Source organism: Maylandia zebra, linkage group LG14, assembly GCF_041146795.1.
Source record: "Maylandia zebra isolate NMK-2024a linkage group LG14, Mzebra_GT3a, whole genome shotgun sequence".
NCBI lineage: Eukaryota > Metazoa > Chordata > Actinopteri > Cichliformes > Cichlidae > Maylandia > Maylandia zebra.
This window is the reverse complement of record NC_135180.1, coordinates 27,680,208-27,701,713: the sequence shown is the minus strand read 5'-3', so window position 1 is coordinate 27,701,713 and position 21,506 is coordinate 27,680,208. Positions and strand designations below refer to the sequence as shown.

At 43.5% G+C, this 21,506-nt stretch overlaps 1 protein-coding gene across 1 annotated transcript; it reads right to left on the bottom strand.

Moving 5' to 3' along the window:
* Positions 1–362: 362 nt before the first annotated feature.
* zbtb16b (zinc finger and BTB domain containing 16b) lies at positions 363–20,636 on the bottom strand. The gene is made up of 7 exons (XM_012921027.4): positions 20,500–20,636; positions 18,107–19,372; positions 14,801–14,898; positions 12,350–12,436; positions 5,774–5,944; positions 4,498–4,665; positions 363–3,451 (listed from the first exon to the last, which is right to left on the bottom strand). Exons 2-7 carry the CDS (start codon positions 19,279–19,281, stop codon positions 3,222–3,224), a joined length of 1,929 nt encoding a protein of 642 aa, XP_012776481.1. The 5' UTR covers positions 19,282–19,372; positions 20,500–20,636; the 3' UTR covers positions 363–3,221.
* Positions 20,637–21,506: the final 870 nt, after the last annotated feature.

Below are 21,506 nucleotides of genomic sequence, written 5' to 3'. Positions count from 1 at the left end.
GAGAAGCACTACTGCTGTGCTTAAAACATATGCATCAACAAAGCATGAAATGAACAATTTGATCCTTTGTGTGTGTGTGTGTGTGTAATGCCATCCTTTCTGCTACAAAATACTGGAATCTGCAATAAAAACCTAAACTAAACTTAAATAAAGTAGTCCATCAGTTACCAGTGTAGACACTGCTTCTTAACTTCAAAGCAAACAATTCTGTTAATGTGTAAAATGAATTCAGATCACCCCCCTCTTTTTCTTCTATTTTTTTATTTTTTTATTTTGTAAAGAGCAAATAGGCTGGGAACCGCTGCCAGTCACACTTTACGAGCGCACACAGACGGCAGAAACAACAGGCAAATGAGACGTGATGCATAAAATAGTAAACTGTTTTATTCTTTTTTTAACCATGCCACTGAACACTGACGCATACAGAGTTGTGCCTGAATCCACACGGAGAAAACACTTTCACACACTGTGTTACAAAGCTGTAATGAAGAGGGATTTTACTGCACACATGGCAAGAAGAACAACCCTGATTGGATACCAGGTCGAGCTTTGATCTGGCCCTGAGGTAGACAGACATTGACATAATCTAAACAATGCTAATCACATCCTTCTAGGACACATCAAATAAAAGACAGCTGTATTATCACAACATAGAAAGATCAAAGAAAAAAAAATCATTTTCAAACAAAAGTGCTCTATTTCTTTTGGTCCACCGAGGAAAATCCATTTATAGTGCATGTTCATGTAGAATAGATACAGTGAATGTGTTTTCATGGCACTGAGTGTTGTTGGCTACTTAAGAAGGCATTGGTAATGCCCACAGATGCCAAGATTTGCTATACACACTGTTTTCATCCAAAGATGTCAGTCCATTGTCACTTTGAAGGGAACAATTTGAGACAAGCGTGTACTTTTTTTTACATCAAAAATTGCTTGGAACTTGCATCAGAGTATCAGCCACTATCACAGTATGTTGCTTCCAGTTGCAATGTTCAGACAAAGTGGATCTACATGGCAGTCTATCTTTAATTGAGTAACAATAAACAAACACCCAGAAACAACTACCAATAGCACAGACCCATGTACTCAAGCACATCAATGCTCTACTTATAAAAGAGGCACAAGGGAGGGATCTTAATCAAATCAGAGACTTATAAAACACACACATTAAGATGTTTTCTTTTTTTTCTCAAATCATACCAAATGTAAACAGATAGCAAATTACTGTAATACAAAAATACAACATGTTTAAATCTATAAGGCCCGTGTTAGGCTCACATAAGGGAATAACATACCATGACAGATTTTACATTACAGCTACACTACAACTGACAATAACCTGCTCATAGTAATTCAGTGTCAGAATTTTCTTTTTGTGTTTTGTTTAAAAAAACAAACAAACAAAAAACTACTTTTCATGTTTTCTTCAGTTTTCTCCAAGAAAATTCTGATTCTGTGATTTTTATAAGACATCTATATATAGTTTAAGGGACAGTTCACAACAAAAAATCAGATTTTTTGGCTGTTAGTGCCACTCGTTTGTTTAGTTTTAGCGCGAGCCGCCCAGTTTGAGAAGACAGCGCTGCTTGGAGATGTCGTCCTTCTCTTGAAATTCATCAAAGTAAATAGAAATCATTATCTCAATATGCAAATAAAAAAAATCAACCAAAACACAAAAAGCTCAGTTTTTTCATATATCAACTATTCCACACGGCAGTTGTATCAGACGGCATCACAAAAGGCTCGTGCTTGTGGCTGAGCTGTAATGTTAGCTACCTGCAGGCTTCTTTTGGTTAGCGATTACAGAAACTACAGAGTAAATAGTCCCTACATGAAATTGCTCACAACAGAGTTTTGGGGTTTTGTTTCTTTTAAAGTAACCGGGTCAGTCTCTGTACCATTTGATTCCATCATAATCAAGAGAAGACAAGCATCTCTATAAAAACTGGGCGACTTGCACCAGATGAATAAAGCACTACAGACCAGAGGAAAACCTACCTACATTTGATTTTTGGATAAACTGTTCCTTAAAGGATTTTTTTTTAATAAAAAAAAACTACACAGAAAGCCGTGTTGAGGCATTTTTTACACACTTTTTGACCATGTAATTTATGATGAATTCTAAAAAAAAAACCCAAACAAACTGAAAACGGCTGATGGATGAATAATTTGCAGTGGATTTAAAACAGTGAAAAGCGAGGAGAGGTAGAGCTCGCTCTACTAGAAATCATCCCAAGAGAGACGGACCGTCTGATGAAAACCAGCGCATATTTGGTAACAAATAAACAACGTATAAATAGCACAACCTTATTACAAGAGAAACTCAAATTGTGAGCCAGCTACCCCACCCACCTGAAACAATAACACCCACTGCAAGAAAGACAAGGCAATTAAAGAGATCAAGCTTATGAGGTCAAAACGTGGCAGCCATTCAAGTAAAACATGCAGAAAATAAACAACTCAAATAAAAATCCAACAGCAGGAGAAAAAACAAAAAAACCCAAAGCAGTCACAGGAAATTAGGAGAGAAAATGTTGCAAAGTTCAGCCAATCAAGCCTTCGTGGAATTATTTCAACATCTACTGCAAATCATAGATGATAACTTGGGTTGTCTGATGGTTTAGCAATCAGTCAAAATGCTCCTGCTACACATACAGGTCAGCAGTCACAGCCATTGTGGCATTGATTTTAACCACAGTGGATCCATTAGAGATACAGTGATTATCAAAACTTGTGTGCGAGGGAGACGGTGTGTGTCTATGTTTGTGCACGTCAGGGCTAAAACGGTTAAGTCATCAGGAAACTGTCAAAAATGTGATAATCGATTAATCCTGCAATATTTATTGGACTTTTTTGGGCAAATATCTTTAAAGAATTCAGCTTGTCAACAAAATGTGACTTCTTCTGCCCTTTTTTTTCCCTTTTAGAGTAAAAATAACCTGACTGATGATGAACATTGGTTGCAGCCCTGACGTGTACGCCCATCTGTTTTCGTGCTTGCATGTCTAATTGTCGGGAAAAAACAAGTAAAACCAACTCAGTATCTCTTTGAGCGACATCTCTCCGTAATACACTTCCCAGTTCACCCAACAAGAATTCAGACTCTTTCAAAAACCCTTACAGAAACATTTCAAACCAGCAACACAGGTTTTCATCTAACAGTGACCGTGTGCGTGTGAGTGTGTGTGCCAGTCAGACTGTGCTTGGAGTCCAAGTCCTGCTCAGACGTAACAGACATACAGGTAAGTCTTTTCTATCCTCCAATCCGCCGGCACCTCCTCGGGTTTGTGGCCCTTCATGTGCTTCTGCATGGCAGCCAGGCTGGGGCAGAAGTCCTGGCAGATGGTGCACTGGTACGGAGACGCTCCGTTGTGAGTGCGCAGGTGCTTGATCATAGCCGAGTAGTCTCTTGACCGTTGGTGACAGAGCTTACACTCAAATGGCTTCTCACCTGAAAAATTCAACAATACGGCATTAACCTTGTAGACCTGCAGCCAGATGAGACGGGACTCGCCTCCCAGTTTAAGCCGCTGCACTTTCAGAGGTGTGTTTGTATGTCGGTGCTCTAGGGTTAGACCTGAATTTGATATTAACATTTCAAACCCTGAGCCATGAAATAATACTGGCAATATCTTTCTTTTTTTTAATGAATTCGTTATTAAACCTTCTGATAATTTTTTTTAAAAGAAATTAAATATTAATTTGCATATATTAGTTTTAATTTGTATCATATTTGCTACATCTGGTATTTTTTGTAATTTGTTGCTTAAAAATGGGTGAAGGAAAAAAACTTACTGATAATCTAGTACTCAAAACTCTCAAAACTCACGTATTAAATATGATACAATTGGCTTTAAAGGTTTTAAAATGAGTCTGTCAGCATCCAAAAGAAATTTCCTCCCTGTCTTAAAAGAGGGACGTGATTAATTTATGTGATTAATATAAAATCACGTAAAAATAAAAAGCCTCACTATGGCCATTCCTTAAAGTACAAGATAACTAATGATTAAACTTATTTCCTTCCTAAAAAAAAAAAAAAGTTGAAATTTTGACAGAGCACACTGTTAGCTGTAGAAGAAATGCTGTGTTTTATTTATTTCTGTCTTTTTCTAAGGCCAAAACCTTAAATGCATTAGTCTAAATCAATACGTTCCTGCCCTTTCTATGGCAGGCATTCCCACTGAAGAGTCTTTAAAGTGATTTTCCAGCATAAAGATAGCAGGGCACTGTAGATTTTAGTAAGCGTGACTCATAAAGGAGTAAAATACTGCTTTTGTGGGGGACGATTTATACACATTGAATTATACAAACAGGCAGCAGCAGCATTGTAAATGTGCCATTAAATGAAAATGTTGGCCGTGGTCACTGTAATACCAAGTGCAACACTGCGGTGTATCCATGTCTAATAAGAGAGTTTTGGTGTGCCGATAATACAGGCGATTGTTGGACTTTTCCCTGGATCCACCTGAAGGACTTTTTTCGAGCGTGCGCTCTTACCTGTGTGTACGCGGTAATGTGTCTCTAGCTGGTGTTTCAGGCTGAACCTCTTCCCGCAGCCGTTGCACTCGTAAGGCTTCTCTCCCGTGTGGATGCGTTTATGGCCCCTCAGCGTGCCGTCATCTCTGAAACAGCTCCCGCAGAATTCACACTCAAACGGGTGATCGCCTGAAAGCACAATCGTGTCACAGCAGCAGCAGCAGCCGCAACACCAACACAGCCCATTATCGTGAGAAGCATTAAAGGCTAACTTTATCCTTGGCTCGACACGGCACGCCGCATATGTAGCTGCATAGGTCAAATAGTCACAGAGGCCTTTCCGCACGTGCATAGCAAACATGGGAAATGATGTTCTTTCAGACGTTGCTAATGTTATGACATGAGGACACTCCTCTTGGCTGTCGGCTAATAGCTAATAAAAGTCCTCCAGGCATGTGCTGCTCTGTTCTCTATACTGTAGTTAATCTATTTCTCTCCTAGGCTGAGGGTTTGACTCATCTCCAATGACCTATGTGCCTCATTATCTCAGTGTCCACAGCAACAGCCAAGTCAGAGGATACATTGCTCTCCTCATTACAGGCCGATTCTCCCCAATCCCCCACCCCACTGTGGAGCAGATGACATTTACAAAATGTTACTTCCAAGCAGAATGGCATACAAACAAGATACGCTGCCATGGTCAAAACTCCCTTCACTTCTGTCTCTTCACATCAATTATGTATTTCTCCTGTCTAGACATCAAGCCGTCCTGACAGCTGGGAGTGTTATTTAAGGTAAAAGAAGAAAGGGGGACATCTTTTCAGTAAATATCTCTCCGTCTCCTGCGGCACTAAGACTCACCCTTGGTAGAACACACAGACAAGTCATTTCCATTTGCTTTTCCTTCAATATTTATTTGGGTTTCCTCTATCATTTTGGGTGAACCGCACTAGAACTGACAGCCGTGAATTGCAGAGGCCCGAAGGCTGTCTAAGAACCCAAAATATAAACAGGATGAAATTGCCCAAAATATGCACCGGCCATAACGGTACAGTGCTGTCATCGCCGAGGTGAGTCATCTTATAGAGAAGGAAGGAGGGTGGGAGAGGATGCATGCAAATTGACTAAAACCTTAAAGCCAATAACCCCAGGAAATTAACCCATATACCAAAATAAATACAGCTGTCTCTCGTCTCCTCCTTAACGTATGCATGTGCCTGACACCGACATGTTCGCGTTTTATGACTGCAGCTGACACTGTGAATAATGAGGATGGTACAAATGATCCGTCTCTTACCCGTGTGTGAGCGCAAGTGCCTTTTGAGGGTAGTGTGGCTTGGAAAGGGGCGCTCGCAGTGGCTACAGATGTAGCTGTGCATGCCTGCATGGGCCTCCATGTGCTGCTGCAGGGCCTTCTGGGTCTGGAAGCGCTTTGCACACAGCAGACAGAACACCGCCATGTCAGTCCCTGGAGAACGCGCAAGACACAGACGCACAGTTATTTCAGTACCATACACAGACAGGGCCTTAAGTGGGGAAACTGGGTCACTTCAACTTTGTGTGAGTCCTCTGAGGAAAAAGCTTCTTTCAAAGAGCAAGTGCCTCTACCTAAACTAACTCCCCTAAAAGCCCAGAGGCACTTTCAGCTGTGAGTCTTTATACGTTCTATTTTAAACCATGAAAGTCATTGTTTTCTTTAAGAATTTCCCACACAATGCAGAGCATGCCAATCACACAATCAATGGCTCCTTCCTGGTGTGTTAGATGTGTAATTATTCTCTTCATTCCCCATCAGGAGTCAGCTACAGCCTGTGAAGTCCTCTGTCTCTGTGCTCAAAGAGCAGCTGATAGTAGCTCCACCCTAAATGATGCCTACACTATGCGCTCTGTGCAGAATGTTAAGTAGTGATATCAAGCCATTAAAGGCAGGACTGCAGGAAAAAACACAATCCAGTTTAATCCTGTGTGTGACCTGGCATCTCTTTGGGGCTGCTTTCCTGTTGCACAGAGTGTGGAGAGGAATACAGATAGGGAGTCGCTGGCAGGCTAGTTTAAGTCAAAATGGCTATGTGAAGAAGATCCATTGGCTGTCATACAGTCAACATTTGATCTACAGGATGTGTACGCCAGCACGCTCCACTGTGACATTCACACTGATGCAAAATTCATATGTGCACCGGTGAGGGACTGGTTAATCAGTGGCATCGGACGTAATGTGCATGTCCTGGAGAGTGAGGCTTTAATGTGAGATTATGAGGTCCTTATTTCTCTGTCTGCACAGGTTGCAGATCATTTACAATGCTAGCAGGTCCCATTGCTCCTGACTCAGATTCAATCAGACATCTCCAGCGGAGGATCATTAGTAAACAGAGGACTGTGCCAGCACTTCATTGGAATTCAAGTGGGGTTGCTGTGTCGCATTTAAAATGCAGTCTGATGAGGTCCACTAAATCAAATCATTTGTTACTGTTATTGAAGTGCCTTGAGGCAACTGGCAATTAAATTGGAATTAACGCAGGGAAAGGGATACAGCACACTCATACTAAGAGGGAAGAGTGTCAGACACTTGCTTTAGGTTCAATCAAGTTAAAGACAAGCCTGTTCAAAGGAGAAAGAAAAAGAAACAAATCAAGCATATTCACATTTTTTCAGGGATAAATCAAAAACGTTGGCTGAGTATTGTTTGCTCATCCGCGCATCACAGTTTGCTCAAACAATGAAAGACACTTTAACATTTCATGGATGACTGCAGTTTAGCTTAAATAAAGAAAGCCTCAGCTTCCTGTTTTGTTTTGTTTTTTCTCTCAAATCTTCTGAAATTTCACCCCAAAACAAAACTTAATAAAAGCGATCGTTCATAATCATTAACGGGAATAAGACGGGATGAAATGCATTCCCCGATCTTAAACGTCCTGCCGGGAGCCGGTCTGATGGAATGAGCTGCACCTGTTCAGAGGCTTTAGCCTGTGCTCTTTTCCACAAAGGGCACACAATGAGGTTCAGGCCCTCATTGACCAAGCCCATTAGTCATAGGCTCCTCATGCAACTCGTACAATCCCTGTCTTTATGTTGTCGCCTAATGACCAAGGCCCTTTCTCACACATGGATCACAATATTTTAGTTGTAGACAAAAGACCCTCCAGTCTCAATGCCCCTGCGCCCTCCCCACTCCCCTTATTCGCTGACCATACAGGAAATCCTTTCACTGGCTAACCAGCTTCACTTTCTTTCTGAGTCATACCTAACGAATGCTGCTTTTGCTCTACGCTGTGTAACAGTATAGTCTGGATAATGATCTATCGAAAATGGTTAAAAACACTTAAGAAGCAGAAAATGCAGTCTCTGAATGACCCCGAGATGTGAAGCCTTCCTCCACTTTAACCAGCTAGCAGTAAATTCTTTCAACCAGCAGGGGGAGCGCTTTCTGTTCCAATGTGTCCACGTTACTGTAGCTGCAGGCAGAGCAGAGCCCTCAACCAACCGAGCAGCATATTATCCACCTTGTAGATACTTCAAAGCTACTTTAATTATCCTCCCTCTACTCTCTCGTTATTAACCGTCATATATTTTAAACGCCTGTTTCGGTGCAGCTTGCATATTTTCCTTTTTTTTTTCCTCCCCTGTCTGCTCTAGAAGTTTTACATCCTAGTTTCTCTGTGGAGGTAAACCGTGACTCCCCGACACACTCGCAGACACTCACAGATGTACATCCTGATCTTTCTGTCACTGACAATGCTGAAACTTGAGAAAAGGAATATGACAACTCTTCTGTCACAAGAATCTCAACCCTTGATCTCGGGATGACACGCAGTGACAACAGCTCAGCAGTCGTTTTCGGTTTTATTCTGCGCAAGCGACGCTGAAAATAAAAATACCAAATAATGTCTTGAAGTGTAAACAAAAACCTTTGGAGGCGAGGAAGTGTTTGTATGCGTTAGCGGTGGCATTTCGCCTCACTGCGCTCTGTTAACTTTTGAAACGAAAAAGGTTTTGCGGTCGTGGAGTTTTCCAGTAAGCTTTGGTAATAAATGCTGGGGAGATTCTTTATGAGAGAATAAGCCCTAAAGTTGGCCGTCACTGCCCCCTGCTTTCTCACCCTTAACCAGACAATGGGTTTGGACTTTAGGCTTTAAGGCACAGGATGACCCCCTGACCTATGGCCCTCAATAGGCTAAAGACCACGTAATCAATAGCATTTCTCAAAGGCTGGAGCGTCGACTGAGCATTGTTTAGTGGGCGGGAGCTTTAACAGTGGGAATAATGATTTACTTTTAAGCAATTCTGCTACGAGGCAGAAAATCTAAACATTTAGTGTGTGCGTTATGCGACTAAGCTGCTCATCTAATGCACAATTAGGTTAGTAATTGAGGACAGTTTGGGGTTGTTATGCGATTTCAGCATATCTCCATGAAGCCGATGTGTATGCTCGTGTGATTTAACATAGTCTGCCTTCATGCATCTGCCACTTATTCAGTCCAACTGAGGTGGGAGCCAGCCAGGCTCTCACGCTGCCTAAGAAACAAAACCATGTGTCTAGGCAACCAGATAGGATCATGGTCCTTGTTGGGGTGAAGTGTTCAAGCTAATCCCTTCATTCACAAATAAGCGCAGCCTGTTTCTTTTCAAGCAGCAAACAAAAGTTTTCCCACCCTGAGATTCTGGGAGTAAACCCACGGCAAATTGGACAAGAGATTGTATCAGTGATGACCGCAAAGCTGTATAATTTCTTCTGTGTTAATCTTAACTTCAGTGTCCTGAGCCTACAGATTACACTGGTCGAACCGTGAAAAATGTCCTTTCTGTGTTTGCTGAAATATGCCGTAGACTTCATTTTAACAGCATCGGTCACAAATAACTGGCATTGTTTTAATAGACGCTTTCAGAATTCGATCCATTAAGGCATTTGTTTCGGCAAATTGTGAATGACGGCCGAGTCAGAGCTGAACAAATCACCTGCTGCTATCAAAACAACAGCGGCTTTCACAGTTTACAATATTAACACCAATGCTGTTCGCGACTACTAGTATGCAGCGTAAAGGCACTTTCAGCTACGTCCTCGGGCCCTGCTCGCCGTCTGCCGGCACACTGCTATCACCCTGTTAAACATACACAGCCAGGCGGGCTACGTGCTATGTGCTGGACCTCACATGACCCCGTGCGTTCAGGCTACTGTACGTGTTCATGCGGACAGCTCCATGCAGAGCAACAGTACAGTACCTTAAACAACCCCGGGCCCTCATCAGTAGACTGCTAATCTACCCGAGTGAGGAACAACCGACTCAATAATTAATGCAACATGAGATACGTTGCTCGTGTTTAACCACCATTCCACGGACCGGTTCATTGAGGCCACACACTGATTCATTCGCCTCTGTTCCTAGAACATTTGCTATATTTTCTATAGCTACTGTATTTCACTTTACATGAAATGGCAGGGCAGCTCGGGGCGTGTTTGTGTGTGTGTGTGTGGTAACAGTCAGGGAAAATAAATACGGGGGGGGGGGGCGGTCATAATGGCCAAACAGAGCGCAGTTCAGTTCAGTTTAAGGCTTATGCGAATTACAACTGAGTATTAACAGGAGGGTGCAGTATGATGACGGACACGCAATTAGGCGAGCTAAAAGGTCTGCATTAAGAGGGATGCATTAGAAAGCCTGGGCTGTATCTGAACAGACTACAGGACTGTTTAATTAGGGTTTGGACAGAAGGTAATATTATTCACTTGATGAAGCAGCCTGTAATGTGTGGAAACAGTGCAGCTGCTGTGAGTACACAAAGACAGCACTCTTATGGCCTTTTTTCTGTAGGCAAGGCAAGGTGGCAAAATGGTCAGCCAGCACAGTTTGAAGCACATACAGTCGATTTCTGTGCATGGTGGAGATAAGCTATGAGTCTTGGGTTTTCCAAAATGGAAAGCTAGGTGCCCCAGAGCCCTTACTTGCCATGATGAAACAAACCCCTTTGTTGTGAGAGCAATTCGGAGACAGATCCATTCTTTTATTTTGGGCACTGACAAGTAGGTCAGAGGAGACTATGACAGTGCTGTGGTGAGGAGTAAACAGCAGCACATGATGTTGTTTTCCTCCGTGTCCTGGCATCCAACACCAGCAGCAATCCTCCTGCCCTCAGGAAGTCCTCACATACCCCCTACCCCCTTCCCTTCTCACAGTTCAACCCACCCCTAACCCTCTCCACCAAACCCCCTGCTCTCTTTGATCTCTAACTTCAGCAACACAGAGCCATTAACCTCTGACATATAAAAGTGGCTAAAGACTTTCACTGTAAACTAGTCTTGCGGCCAAATCAGCCAAATTGCCACAGAGTAAGGTCTCCCAAGAGCAGAATTATTTCCCCTCTGGAGAAGAGGTGGACGGCAGTGCTGCAGCTGCTGAGGTCTGACAAGTGTTAATCTGCTAAGGGGAAACTCATTTGGCTAACTGGTTATGCCACATGGCAAATTAAAGCAGAAGCTGCACGCTCGGCACTGTGTCTCTATCTTTTTTTGTTTTGTTTTGGTGGTTTTTTTTTAGAAGAACAAGAAATAAAAACCAGGTGATTTGGAAAATGCGAGTCTCTGCAGTGATTTGGAAAATTTCCTTGCATAACCTCGGCACAACTGATTGAATTACCTGTAGCTCATGACGAATGCCACAATAAGAGTCAGTAAAAAGGGTCATGCGTCACAGCGGACCAAGCTGAGATCATGACAAAATAAGAGAGTAATGCCCTCCTGCACCCTGCTCTGGATACAGTGCCAAGCTGAAACCGAGCTCTGGATGTTTACAACTCAGGGAGATGAGGGTAGAAACTTCTGGGCATCGTTAACACCCCTCCATGTCCACATCCATTAACTATTCATACTGTGTGTGCCACCTGGAGTTACAGTTACGTGCCAGTGCTCCTGAGAGGGTTATCACCTTTCTCTGACAGTAGCAGAAAAGGTGTGGATTCGGACACTGTCAGGGATACATGTATGTGCCATCTGACAACAAAACTGTTGGGCAATAAACTCGAATTTAGGCAGATGGAAAAAATGATGCATTCATTACAGACAACCGATAAACCTTTTAGAAATGTCTTAATCAAACAGAAAAATACCAACTTACTAAGAAAAGTACTGCACTTAGACAACATCTGGTTTATCTCTCGCTTGATTTTTAGTGCATTTTATTTAATCAGTTGGACACTTGTGTTGTTTGTCATTTTTATCTCCTCCTTTTTCCTTTTTTCCCCCCTCTGTGAGGCACTTTCTAACGTTGATAACGACTTCAGCTCCCCGGGCATGTTTTTCCAAACTACGAGAGTCCAGATTGCAAATCACCATCCAGGTTTGTGCAGCCAGTCATCCAGAAATATAACTATTTAAAAAAATACTTTGACTCATCTTGGTGCCAAATGTTAATGCCAGACACTTGCTGAACAAGAAGAGTATGTAATGCAAACATTTTGCCTGGTTTGAGATCACTGAAAAATCACAAAAAGGTGTCTGGCCTGCTGTTGAGTGTGTGGGCGTGAGGTAAATAATTTCACAGCCGCTGTCATGAGGGAGGTGAGGATAGTATGTCTGTGAAACTGTAATGCTGGTGCTGTAAAGCTACTGCTGTGGCAAAGTGGCATGCAGTGGGCCTGGATGCCAGGAGATATTAGTGGGTGATATGTGAGAGGGCCTCCCACCTCCCTGTTGATAAATTATGGAGCATCATGACAGGAACAGTTTAACCCAGCCAGCATGACAAGCCAGTTTAGACCATGATCACGAGTCCCGTAGTCACGGCTTACTCAACAGCTCAGTGCATGCTGTCCAGGTTAAACATTGTGTGTGTGTGTGCGTGCGTGCACGTTGAGAAAGCATGCACACATGTTTGTAAAGTACCTGTGTGTGTTTGCCTGTGGGCTTCCAGAGCGTCCTCTGAGGAGAATGTCGCTCCGCACTGATCACACACGAGCGCCTCTGCAGGAGCTGTAGACAAAATCAAATTCAAAAGAGTGTGTTTTGATCAGACCTGAACACAAACATGTGTTTGTAATTGCAGCTTAAGTCAGTTAATTTCACATTTAAAGAGGACTGTGGAGAAAAGCAACGAGAGGGGGGGGACAAAGAGATGCTGTTTGAAAAGTCAGCAAAGAGCCTTGTTTGTCACACACTTGTGCTTTTCAGGTGTTAACACAAGGAAGCAAATGTGCAGAGTAAAATGGAGCAGTGGAAAGCGCCGTAAAAACACAACTGGGGACAAACAAAAGCACCAGACAGGGTGCAATGGTCCTTCTTCTCGAAAAAAGAAAAAGGTAAAAAAAGAGCAGAGCTGAAGAGTTTTATTTACCGTGCCCTGTTATCAGTCTCTGAACAGTGAGCAGACTGTATGCCTGAGAGGCCACAGAAGGACTGGGTGTTCTCTCTACAGCAGACGCTTCCCGCCTGCGGCACATCCCTTTATCAAAAAAAACACTTCAGAGTCAACACCCCGAATCCCACTGCATACACTGTAACTACAGTTCCCAGTTCACCTTTGGAATGCCCTTGTCTGTTCTGATGAAGACATGAGAGAGACAAGTATGCACGCTGCCAGCAGAAACGTTCAATCCTTGTTCTGCACTCACCTCACACCTGCACAGACAGACAAATAAGACAGATATGCACATACGCATACGCACACGCGCACACGCTCGCTCTTTCTCTTTCTCTCACACACAGCTGTTTGGATGTGGGTTGGCTCTCACAGAGATGTAAATCGGTTGCAGATCCATACTGGCCCAGGGCTCATTCACTGATCTATTTTCTGCTCAGCTGGCTTTAAATGAAGTTAAAATGACTCATTAAAACACCCACAAGCTTTGGGAACTCTGAGCGCTACAGCCTAAATGTGGTCCTCTTTCAACTCTTACGATGCCACTATACAGAGACACTCTGCCACTGTTCCCAGTGCTGCACACAAATACCAAAAAAAAAGAACCAACAAAAAAAAGAGAGAGAGCCCCAATCTGTTCATTTCTAAAAACAACAATTTTTGAAAACAAACTGTTACTGTTTTGGAATAGTGCGTTTTGTTACACGGCGTAAAAATAAAACTTGCTTGAGAGTAGTGTTGTTTAGTAGTAACACTAAAGCAGAATTTGCGATCCTGATGTTGTGTGACGCTGTCCAGTGTGGTGTGTTGTGTTGTGTGAGATTGTGTGATAAGGGAAGAAGAGAACATAGTGCATTGTCTTGTGCAGTCAAAGGCACGGAGTGTGCTCTCATCCATAAACCATCAAACTGTCTCCAGACGCGGCTGCAATCGTCCTCCATCAAAACACTTTGTCTGGCATACCAAAATAAGAGCCAGCATCGAGCTGAATACCAAATCAGCCCATTAGAGCAGTGGAGCACTCGCTCCTTAGCAACCAGCGGGATCTAAGGCTGCTATACCGAAATACACAGTGACAAAGAAATGAGATCCACATCTCTCTCTCTCTTTTTTTTTTCTGTAGTATTATAGGTTGACACATTGGGATGGGGAGAGTTTATGCAAAAAATTCAAATTAGGTTAAAGGTGCTGCTGTTACGGATGTCGCTGCGAATTGAAAATCAAAGCGCGTTGTGGTGGTCGGGGTAATGCAAGACAATATGTGTGTTTAGGGTTATCCAGAGGGTATAAAAGAGGAGGAACAGAAAAAGGGAGGGGGTTCAGGTGAAGTTTAAAGAAGCAGATTCTTTCTCTCATCCGTCAGCAGGATGTCATTCCAAAACAATCCTCATAGAGAAGGCGGAGAGGACAGGGACTTTGCCTTGTCTGTACACATAATCCAACTGAGGTTTCTGTTTTAGTTTCATTTTTAGTCCCTGATCTCTACCCCCCCCCCCCCCCCCCAAACTACCCGCCCCTCCTCTCTCTCTATTTTGGATAAAGTAGCTGGGAGAGCAGTCAGGTCTGATTAAGTCTGCATTTGGGTACAGTGTGTTCCTGGACACACATCTGCGAGCGAGCCATCACACACGCTTCGGAACACTGGCAGAACACCCAGGCCTGCCGGCAGCTGATGATGTCATCACTCAGAAGGGGCAGAGCTGGCGAGCTGCCAGAGTCTCCGAAAAAACACAGAAACGATTCAAACTGAGAGAGACTAGAGAGGGAGACGGAGAGAAGAGAGGGAGGGAGACGCGCATAGACCTAAGCATGGAAAAGAAAGCATGATCCAAGTATTCGGAGCAGCACTAACCGGCATGGGTAGGGGTGGAGGGGGGGTCGTAGCATGAACAGGTGCATTTGAAAAGCTGCACTACTGTATCAAGAGGGTTGATCAGCTCTGAATGCTCTGAGATGAGAGTGTGAGAGTTACTAAGTACCTGTGTGAGACAGCATGTGCATCCTGAGCCGCATGCTGTCCTGGAAGTGTTTGCCACAGTATTCACAGCCATTGCCCTTCTCCTCATTATGGAGCCTCCTGTGGAAAGACAAACACTAATGTGAGCGTGTTAACGGATTCAAGAAACGGAGCGAGACTGCACTTTTGATAAAGCAAAAAAGCCGCAGATTCGAGACACTTTTATTAAGGTCTCCCAAACCTAGAAGCATCATTGTAACAAGAGGAGCATGTTTTAATTCCGGCAAGAATCCCTCGCTGAATGCGGCATCATTAGCGTAAGAGGCCCTTGGAGTTGTGAATCACAACGCATGAACGCTAAAAGAACACAGACAATAGGATATCTGGCTAATTTCAGAGCGCAAACATACGCGTGCCTCCACCCGCCAGCACTGCAAGACACTGGGCACACACGCAAACCCACTCAGACTAGCGCGCGCACACACACAGACAGCACATGCACGCAAACTCGCATCCCGACATAATATGCACACGCATACACTCCTCCTGTAACTGCAATGAAAAGGAGAAAAGAAGATGATTCGCTGAAGCTCCGCCGGCAGCAAAACCTATCATATCATATCACACACATCCAAGCATGCAAGGCATCTGTACTGTTATCCTTGGATCACCCCGCCAACAGCAGAGCAAATGGCCTAAAAAATCTGTGGTTAAACACACACTGTGGTCATAATAAATGAGACTTAAGATGTCATTTAATTTAGATGAAATCAACATTAACGCCGTCGGGAACAAAAAGGAATCCTTTTAGAGCTGCAGGCCCAGTTTCAAATTTGACCAGCTTCTGTTCATACTAGATTCTTATACTATACTAGATTAGGTTTTATTTAGGACATCCTGGTGGTCAAGCAGTCGGCGATATATGCAGTTATGTTACAGTCTTTGATTTTTGGCAGATGCTTCCTAATATTTGTTAATATGCTTAAAAAAAGATGTTTGAGGTAGTTTAGAAATAGTGTCCAATACGATTGCTTACAGCGAGGTCTGCAGCACATGTTGCAGAGTAGCATCAGTGGTTTTCATATTAAATAGAGAGAAGTACATTACTAGAAAAATATTTTCCTATTCAATATAACTGGCATTCTGCATTTATAATAAGAAGCATAATATTACTATTAAGTTCCAATCGCATTTGAAACTAACTTAAACTAACTTCACTCACCGTGCATCAATATGTAGCTGACATTTTTGTCATTTAGTTGCATAGATGACCCCTTAATTACAGAGGTGGGTAATTAATTTTCCCAAGGGGCCACACGAGAATCTCTTTAAAAGCTTATTGGCGTGGCCTTCCACAGCAGTCCCATTTTTCTGTGTGGCTCCTGCACGTCTGCATATGCCAATCATCAGCGTTCTGCATTCCCACTGGTCGTCACTTTAATCACTCGCTTCAAAGCTGAACTCGCTTTAGCTTGGCACCCGCCCACTTCGCATCACTATTAGCTTTTTCAGCTGTCACTGCTACGAGTCACCGACTGGTCTCTTCCTTTGTTTGACACTGTTTGAAATACTTGGAAGACCAAAAAAATTTGATTTTGTGACTTTTTACTTTATTCGTTATGTTTTAAATCATACCATATATGGTTAAATGTCAATATCAGCTTCTGCCCTAAAAGAATAATTAACTGTTGGGCTCCAAATGCAATGAACGGGGTGGACTTTGTGTCCTGCTGGTCTGGGAGTGGGGACGGGGGTTAAAGGCACTGACCGTGTAATCATAATGTTTTAAAGTCGGAGTCCAGCTGCGAACAACTGTTGCGTTTGATTTTGAATTCATTCCACGTCTTCCTGCCCTCATTTCACTGTCATTGAAACAAAACCGATAAATTATTTGAAGTTAATTAATTTTGGAATATTGAAAAGAGGAGCTGTCCTCAAACATGCAAAACAGGCTTTTAATTTGATTTTAGCGGCTGTTTAGTAACCTTGAAAAGTTAGTGGAACACTGAACTGTTCATTTTATAATTTCAGCCTCAAGGCTGCTGATTTTTTTTAAAAAAATGGTATATATTTCCCAATTTCTTATTTTAATCATTCAAACCAAATGGATTTCTTTTTCTGAAGTGTTTCATACTAAAACTGTGCCAGGAGATGCCTCCTGAACAACACCAGAAAATGTCAATCTGCAGGCCAGGTGTATGCTCAGTGACCTGATTACAGACCTACAGCAACTTCATTACATCCTCAAGCAGTGCCACCACCGCAGCTCCTTGAACCTGCGGACATGAGCCTGTCTCCGTGAGTAAGCTGTGCGCATCACTAAATATCCCACAGGATGCATTGTTTCAACAGAGTTCTGGAGTGAGGCTGAAATGTCAGCCACAGGCATGAACAGGGAAACACTGCGATCCTAATCATGGGTTAGCTGCACATTAGGACTGCAAACTGTCTTGTTTCTACCGACTGATGATGAGTCAAACGCTGACGAGCTCGCACAATTGGAAACATCTGCAATCAAGTTAATGAGAGCTGTCATCGATCTGGTTAATTTTTTGTGTACAATGACAAAAGGACAAGCTAATAAGTAGGGTAAAAATAAACAAGAACAATAAAAAAACAACAACAACAAAACAACAGAGCCGAGTCGTGAAGCAGAAGTTATCCATCATGTTGCTGAAGCGTCCAGCCCGGCCCCTGCTGAGAGGATCCTGTCTGCTGATGCAAAGGAATGCATATCAAATAGCCTGGGAGACAGACTGTTGTGTGAAGCGCACTTCTGCACAGATAATCAAACAGAATTTAGAAAATGAGGCTTTGTAAATGACAGCATTTTGCGACACCAAGGCCTCTTTATATCAAACCCCTCACAGAGACTCGATTCAAAAGTTGCCGACACGTCTCACTGTTAAGACACGAGCGCAGGTGTCCCTGAGAATAAATGAACAAATTCTCAGATGCTGTTTCAAGCTTTTGACTCGCATTATATTCACTGAGAGAGGGGGAAAATCTCGAAGACGTAGAAAAGGTTAAATTTAAGAGACACGTGTCTAGCATAATCATTCATTATCACAATAAGCACAGATCCACCTGCACGCCCGTCTCCTCCATCTTTTATTAAAGGTAACGCACAACTGTCAGTGAAAATGTTGAGCCGCAGGAGAGTGTAGCAGTGTTTCTTCAGCACAAAATACAACAAAATATTTTGTGATTATTAGCTATTGAGCCTGGCGTTTTTAAAGTATATTATTTCATTTTGCATTAGTTAAAACAAGCCAGATTAAAAATAAACAGCACAAATTAGTGTTAATGGTTGTTTTGTGCATGTTACCTGTGCTGCTCCGCAGCCTGCCGGCTGTGCAGCTGGAGCCCACATTCGCCACAACACTGCTGGCCTTGAGCTGGGGCCTCGTGCCTCATCCCTGCTGCAAACTGGCCAAGCCTGCTCAGGAGCTCCCTGTGCAGCAACCCTTGGTGCAGCAGTCCACTGTAGGTTCTCGGGTCTAGTGGCACACCCAGGGTTGGGGCCACAGAAACAGACACTGGCATGCCCTCCCCTGTGTGGTTGGATGGCACAGAGTATATGGAAGCCAGGTGTTTCTCAGAGATCCCGGGAAAACAGTCAAGAGTGTTTCCTGCCATTTGTCCTCCATCCTCGGGGCCTGTGTGCAGCTCTCGAGCACTGGTGATGACGCTACCTCTCAGGGGCGTCCCCGGGCCTTCGTCTCTAGGCTGGTCTGAGATGCAGCTTCCCTCCCCTGCACTGGAGGATCTGCCCTCATAGCTGTTGGCATCATCCACCTGCATGCGCTCTAATTTTATACTTCTGGGAGGTTCGTGGGATGAATCCTGGGCTATCTCTACACCGCTATGCTGAGCCTTCTGGGAGTTCTCCATGTCTACCACTGTGTCCTGCTTGGGGCTCGATTCAGGAGCTGCCTCAGGCTCTGGGCCAGGAGAGCTCCTCTCAGTCATGTGGTACAGTGCCAGGTGGTGTAGAGCTGTGGGACTGGTGTGGTTGGGTCCATCCTGTATGGAATGCTTCTTGGACATCAGCATTTGCCTCCAGTGCCTGGCCCGGCCATGGTCACTGTGATCTCCGGAGCTGTGATTCCTGACCGCCACTTCCTCACTCTCCTCTGCCTGGATGGTCTCCAGCACCTTCAGGCACTGCTCCTCCAGGTACTCGATCTCCAGAATCTCAGCAGCATACAGCAAGTCGTCCAAGTCCTCAGCTGTGGCCTGGAGCGAGGCGGTGTAGGCGTACTCTAGGATCTGCTGGAAAGTCTTGGGGGACAGGAAGTCCAGGGCGTAGCGCAGGCTGCTGCGGTGGAACAAGATCTCGAACATTTTGCTAGTGCAGGCCAGGACGGTGCGGTGCGCTGGAAACTCTTGGCCATCCACTGTGATAATGACATCACACAGGGTGCCGGTCAGACGCATCTGATTAGCCCGCTGCAGGAGCGTGCTGGAGTGAGTGGGATTGTGGAGTTGAAGAACACCCATGTTTGTCAGACCCCTATCCACTCGGACCTTTGCTGAGCCCACGCATGAGGTGTGGCTGTCCTGCCTGCTTTGCTTTCAGTTCGCTGTAGGTCTGCGTTTTGGGGTGGAGGAATGAAGATGGAAGACTGTTAGAGCCCATTTCACGTACAGTATGATGCAAAAGGCAGATGATTATACTCCAGGGAACACACCAGTCAAAAGCAACTTAAAATGATATTAATGAATATTATATAAAGTGAAAAGCAAACCCTCGACCCCCCTATGTGATTTCTTTAATTATTTTATTTGATGCACCCTACATGCATTTAAAAAATACCAAAGGGAGACAACAGGTCGATGAGCGCAAAGCAACAGTTTCCACTGCAGGTGATTAGTCTGAGGTTTCACTGAGAGCGGTCACGTCGCTGTAATAACGTCTGCATACTGAGAGGTGACGGTTCAATTTATCAAGCTCCTCACACATTCATCCATTCCTTCAACAGGTAGGCCTGCTATTAACAAAGCCCTTCAAGGGCTGATTAGTTCATTTAGGCGGCGCACGTTCATGATTAGATGTGTTACAATTAAGCGCTCTGCTTAAAAAAAAAAGAAAGAAAGAAAAGAAAAGAAAAAGAAAAACCTGAGTAAGTTACCAAACTGGCAAAGCACGCAAATAAAGCGCAATCCGCGCATGCATGGATTTTTTCTATACATCCAAACGGCTGAATGAGTGTCTGAATAATCCCTGTTTGATGTTTTGTGTAGTCGGACCACTCATCACCTCGAGTGATGCTGACGGGCTGCATCCTCAACTAACCGCAACATCAGAGCGCATCAGGTGCAGACGCACAAATCCACCTGATTATCCAAACACATTGCGACAAATTAAGCCTCCCTGCGCGCTTTTCATTTAAGGGGACGCGACGGGTTCGAAAATAAAAGACCCAATTTGTCTAAAATAGTCCAGAGTGCATCACAGTGGCGTGAACAGTGTGCGATACAGTCTGAGCTCATTCAAGTTTGGAAAATCCTAAAGCAGTGCGCGGACTAAACTTAAGTGGATTTCCACATGGTTGCTGCGAATCGAAATTATATCAAGGAGCCGCAAAGCTGACATTATTGTTCAGTGTTAATAATTAAGATGAGGAGGTCTCAAAAGTAGTTCATCGGAGCTGAATCACCTGACAGAAATCAACAGTGGAAAGAATAAAGAGTGGCGGCTGTCAGAGCTGTTCTTACCTCCGTCTCCTAATGTCCTCCGCTGATTATCCAGGCAGTATCATGCTTACACATTTCACAGTACCCGCTCCAAACTCAGTCCTGCTCCAAGTAAGCAAATCATCACCCAGCCACGACAGTCAAACCAGCAGGGGAAAGCGAGACTGCCGAGGAGAATTTTCAAAATAAAACGACGGCCTGAGCGATGTGATTAATAACTGTTGATCCAACTGACTGTTATTATCAGGTTATAATTACAAACGTAGTGACTGTGTGGTGTTAATACATTGTTTCCAACATGCTGTAACTAACTCAAGAACTAAATTGTTTCCAGAACCAACACTATGATCACAATAAGAGGGGCAAAGTGATCGAAATGCGTGCAGAAAGCACGTGAGTCAAAATCGTTATAACGATACTACAGTATTCACGTCTTTGTAGATCGTTGCAAAATGACACTCCTGGAAAAACGGCACTACATGAAGGAAATTATGAAGTTTAGTTAGATTTGATTATTCACAAATATTCTGTGCATTTTATTCACCTAAATACTGACACACACATCAACATATTTTGATCAGTATTAAATGATGTAGCCTATTTTACACAAATTACTGGGTTTAACTCTAAGCCTTCACGTGGAAACAAAGGTAGACAGAGAGTAATGGTTACACTTGTGTATTTTATGTAGATAATGCAAATATTTTGGAACAGACGTAGAGAATATCATTTTGTATTTGAAGACAAAGAAAGAATGCGATTCTTATGAGGCTTTGCTTCTTTTTCATTTTTGCCAGCTACAAGGTTACCCAACTTGTAAACCGGTGTACTTTAGTTTTTAGTATTTCAGTAAATGAAGTGAAAAACTGGCCTGCAAATATGCTCTTGTGTTTAGGCCACTGAATCCGTTGCATCCTGGTGATTTAGTGCTTTAAGATATGCAACATGTTTCCCCAGCGCTCCTAATTTGCATCTGATTGAGGAGTTTTGATTAAGTAATCCTTTACCATCCTTTTGTGCTTTTCCTG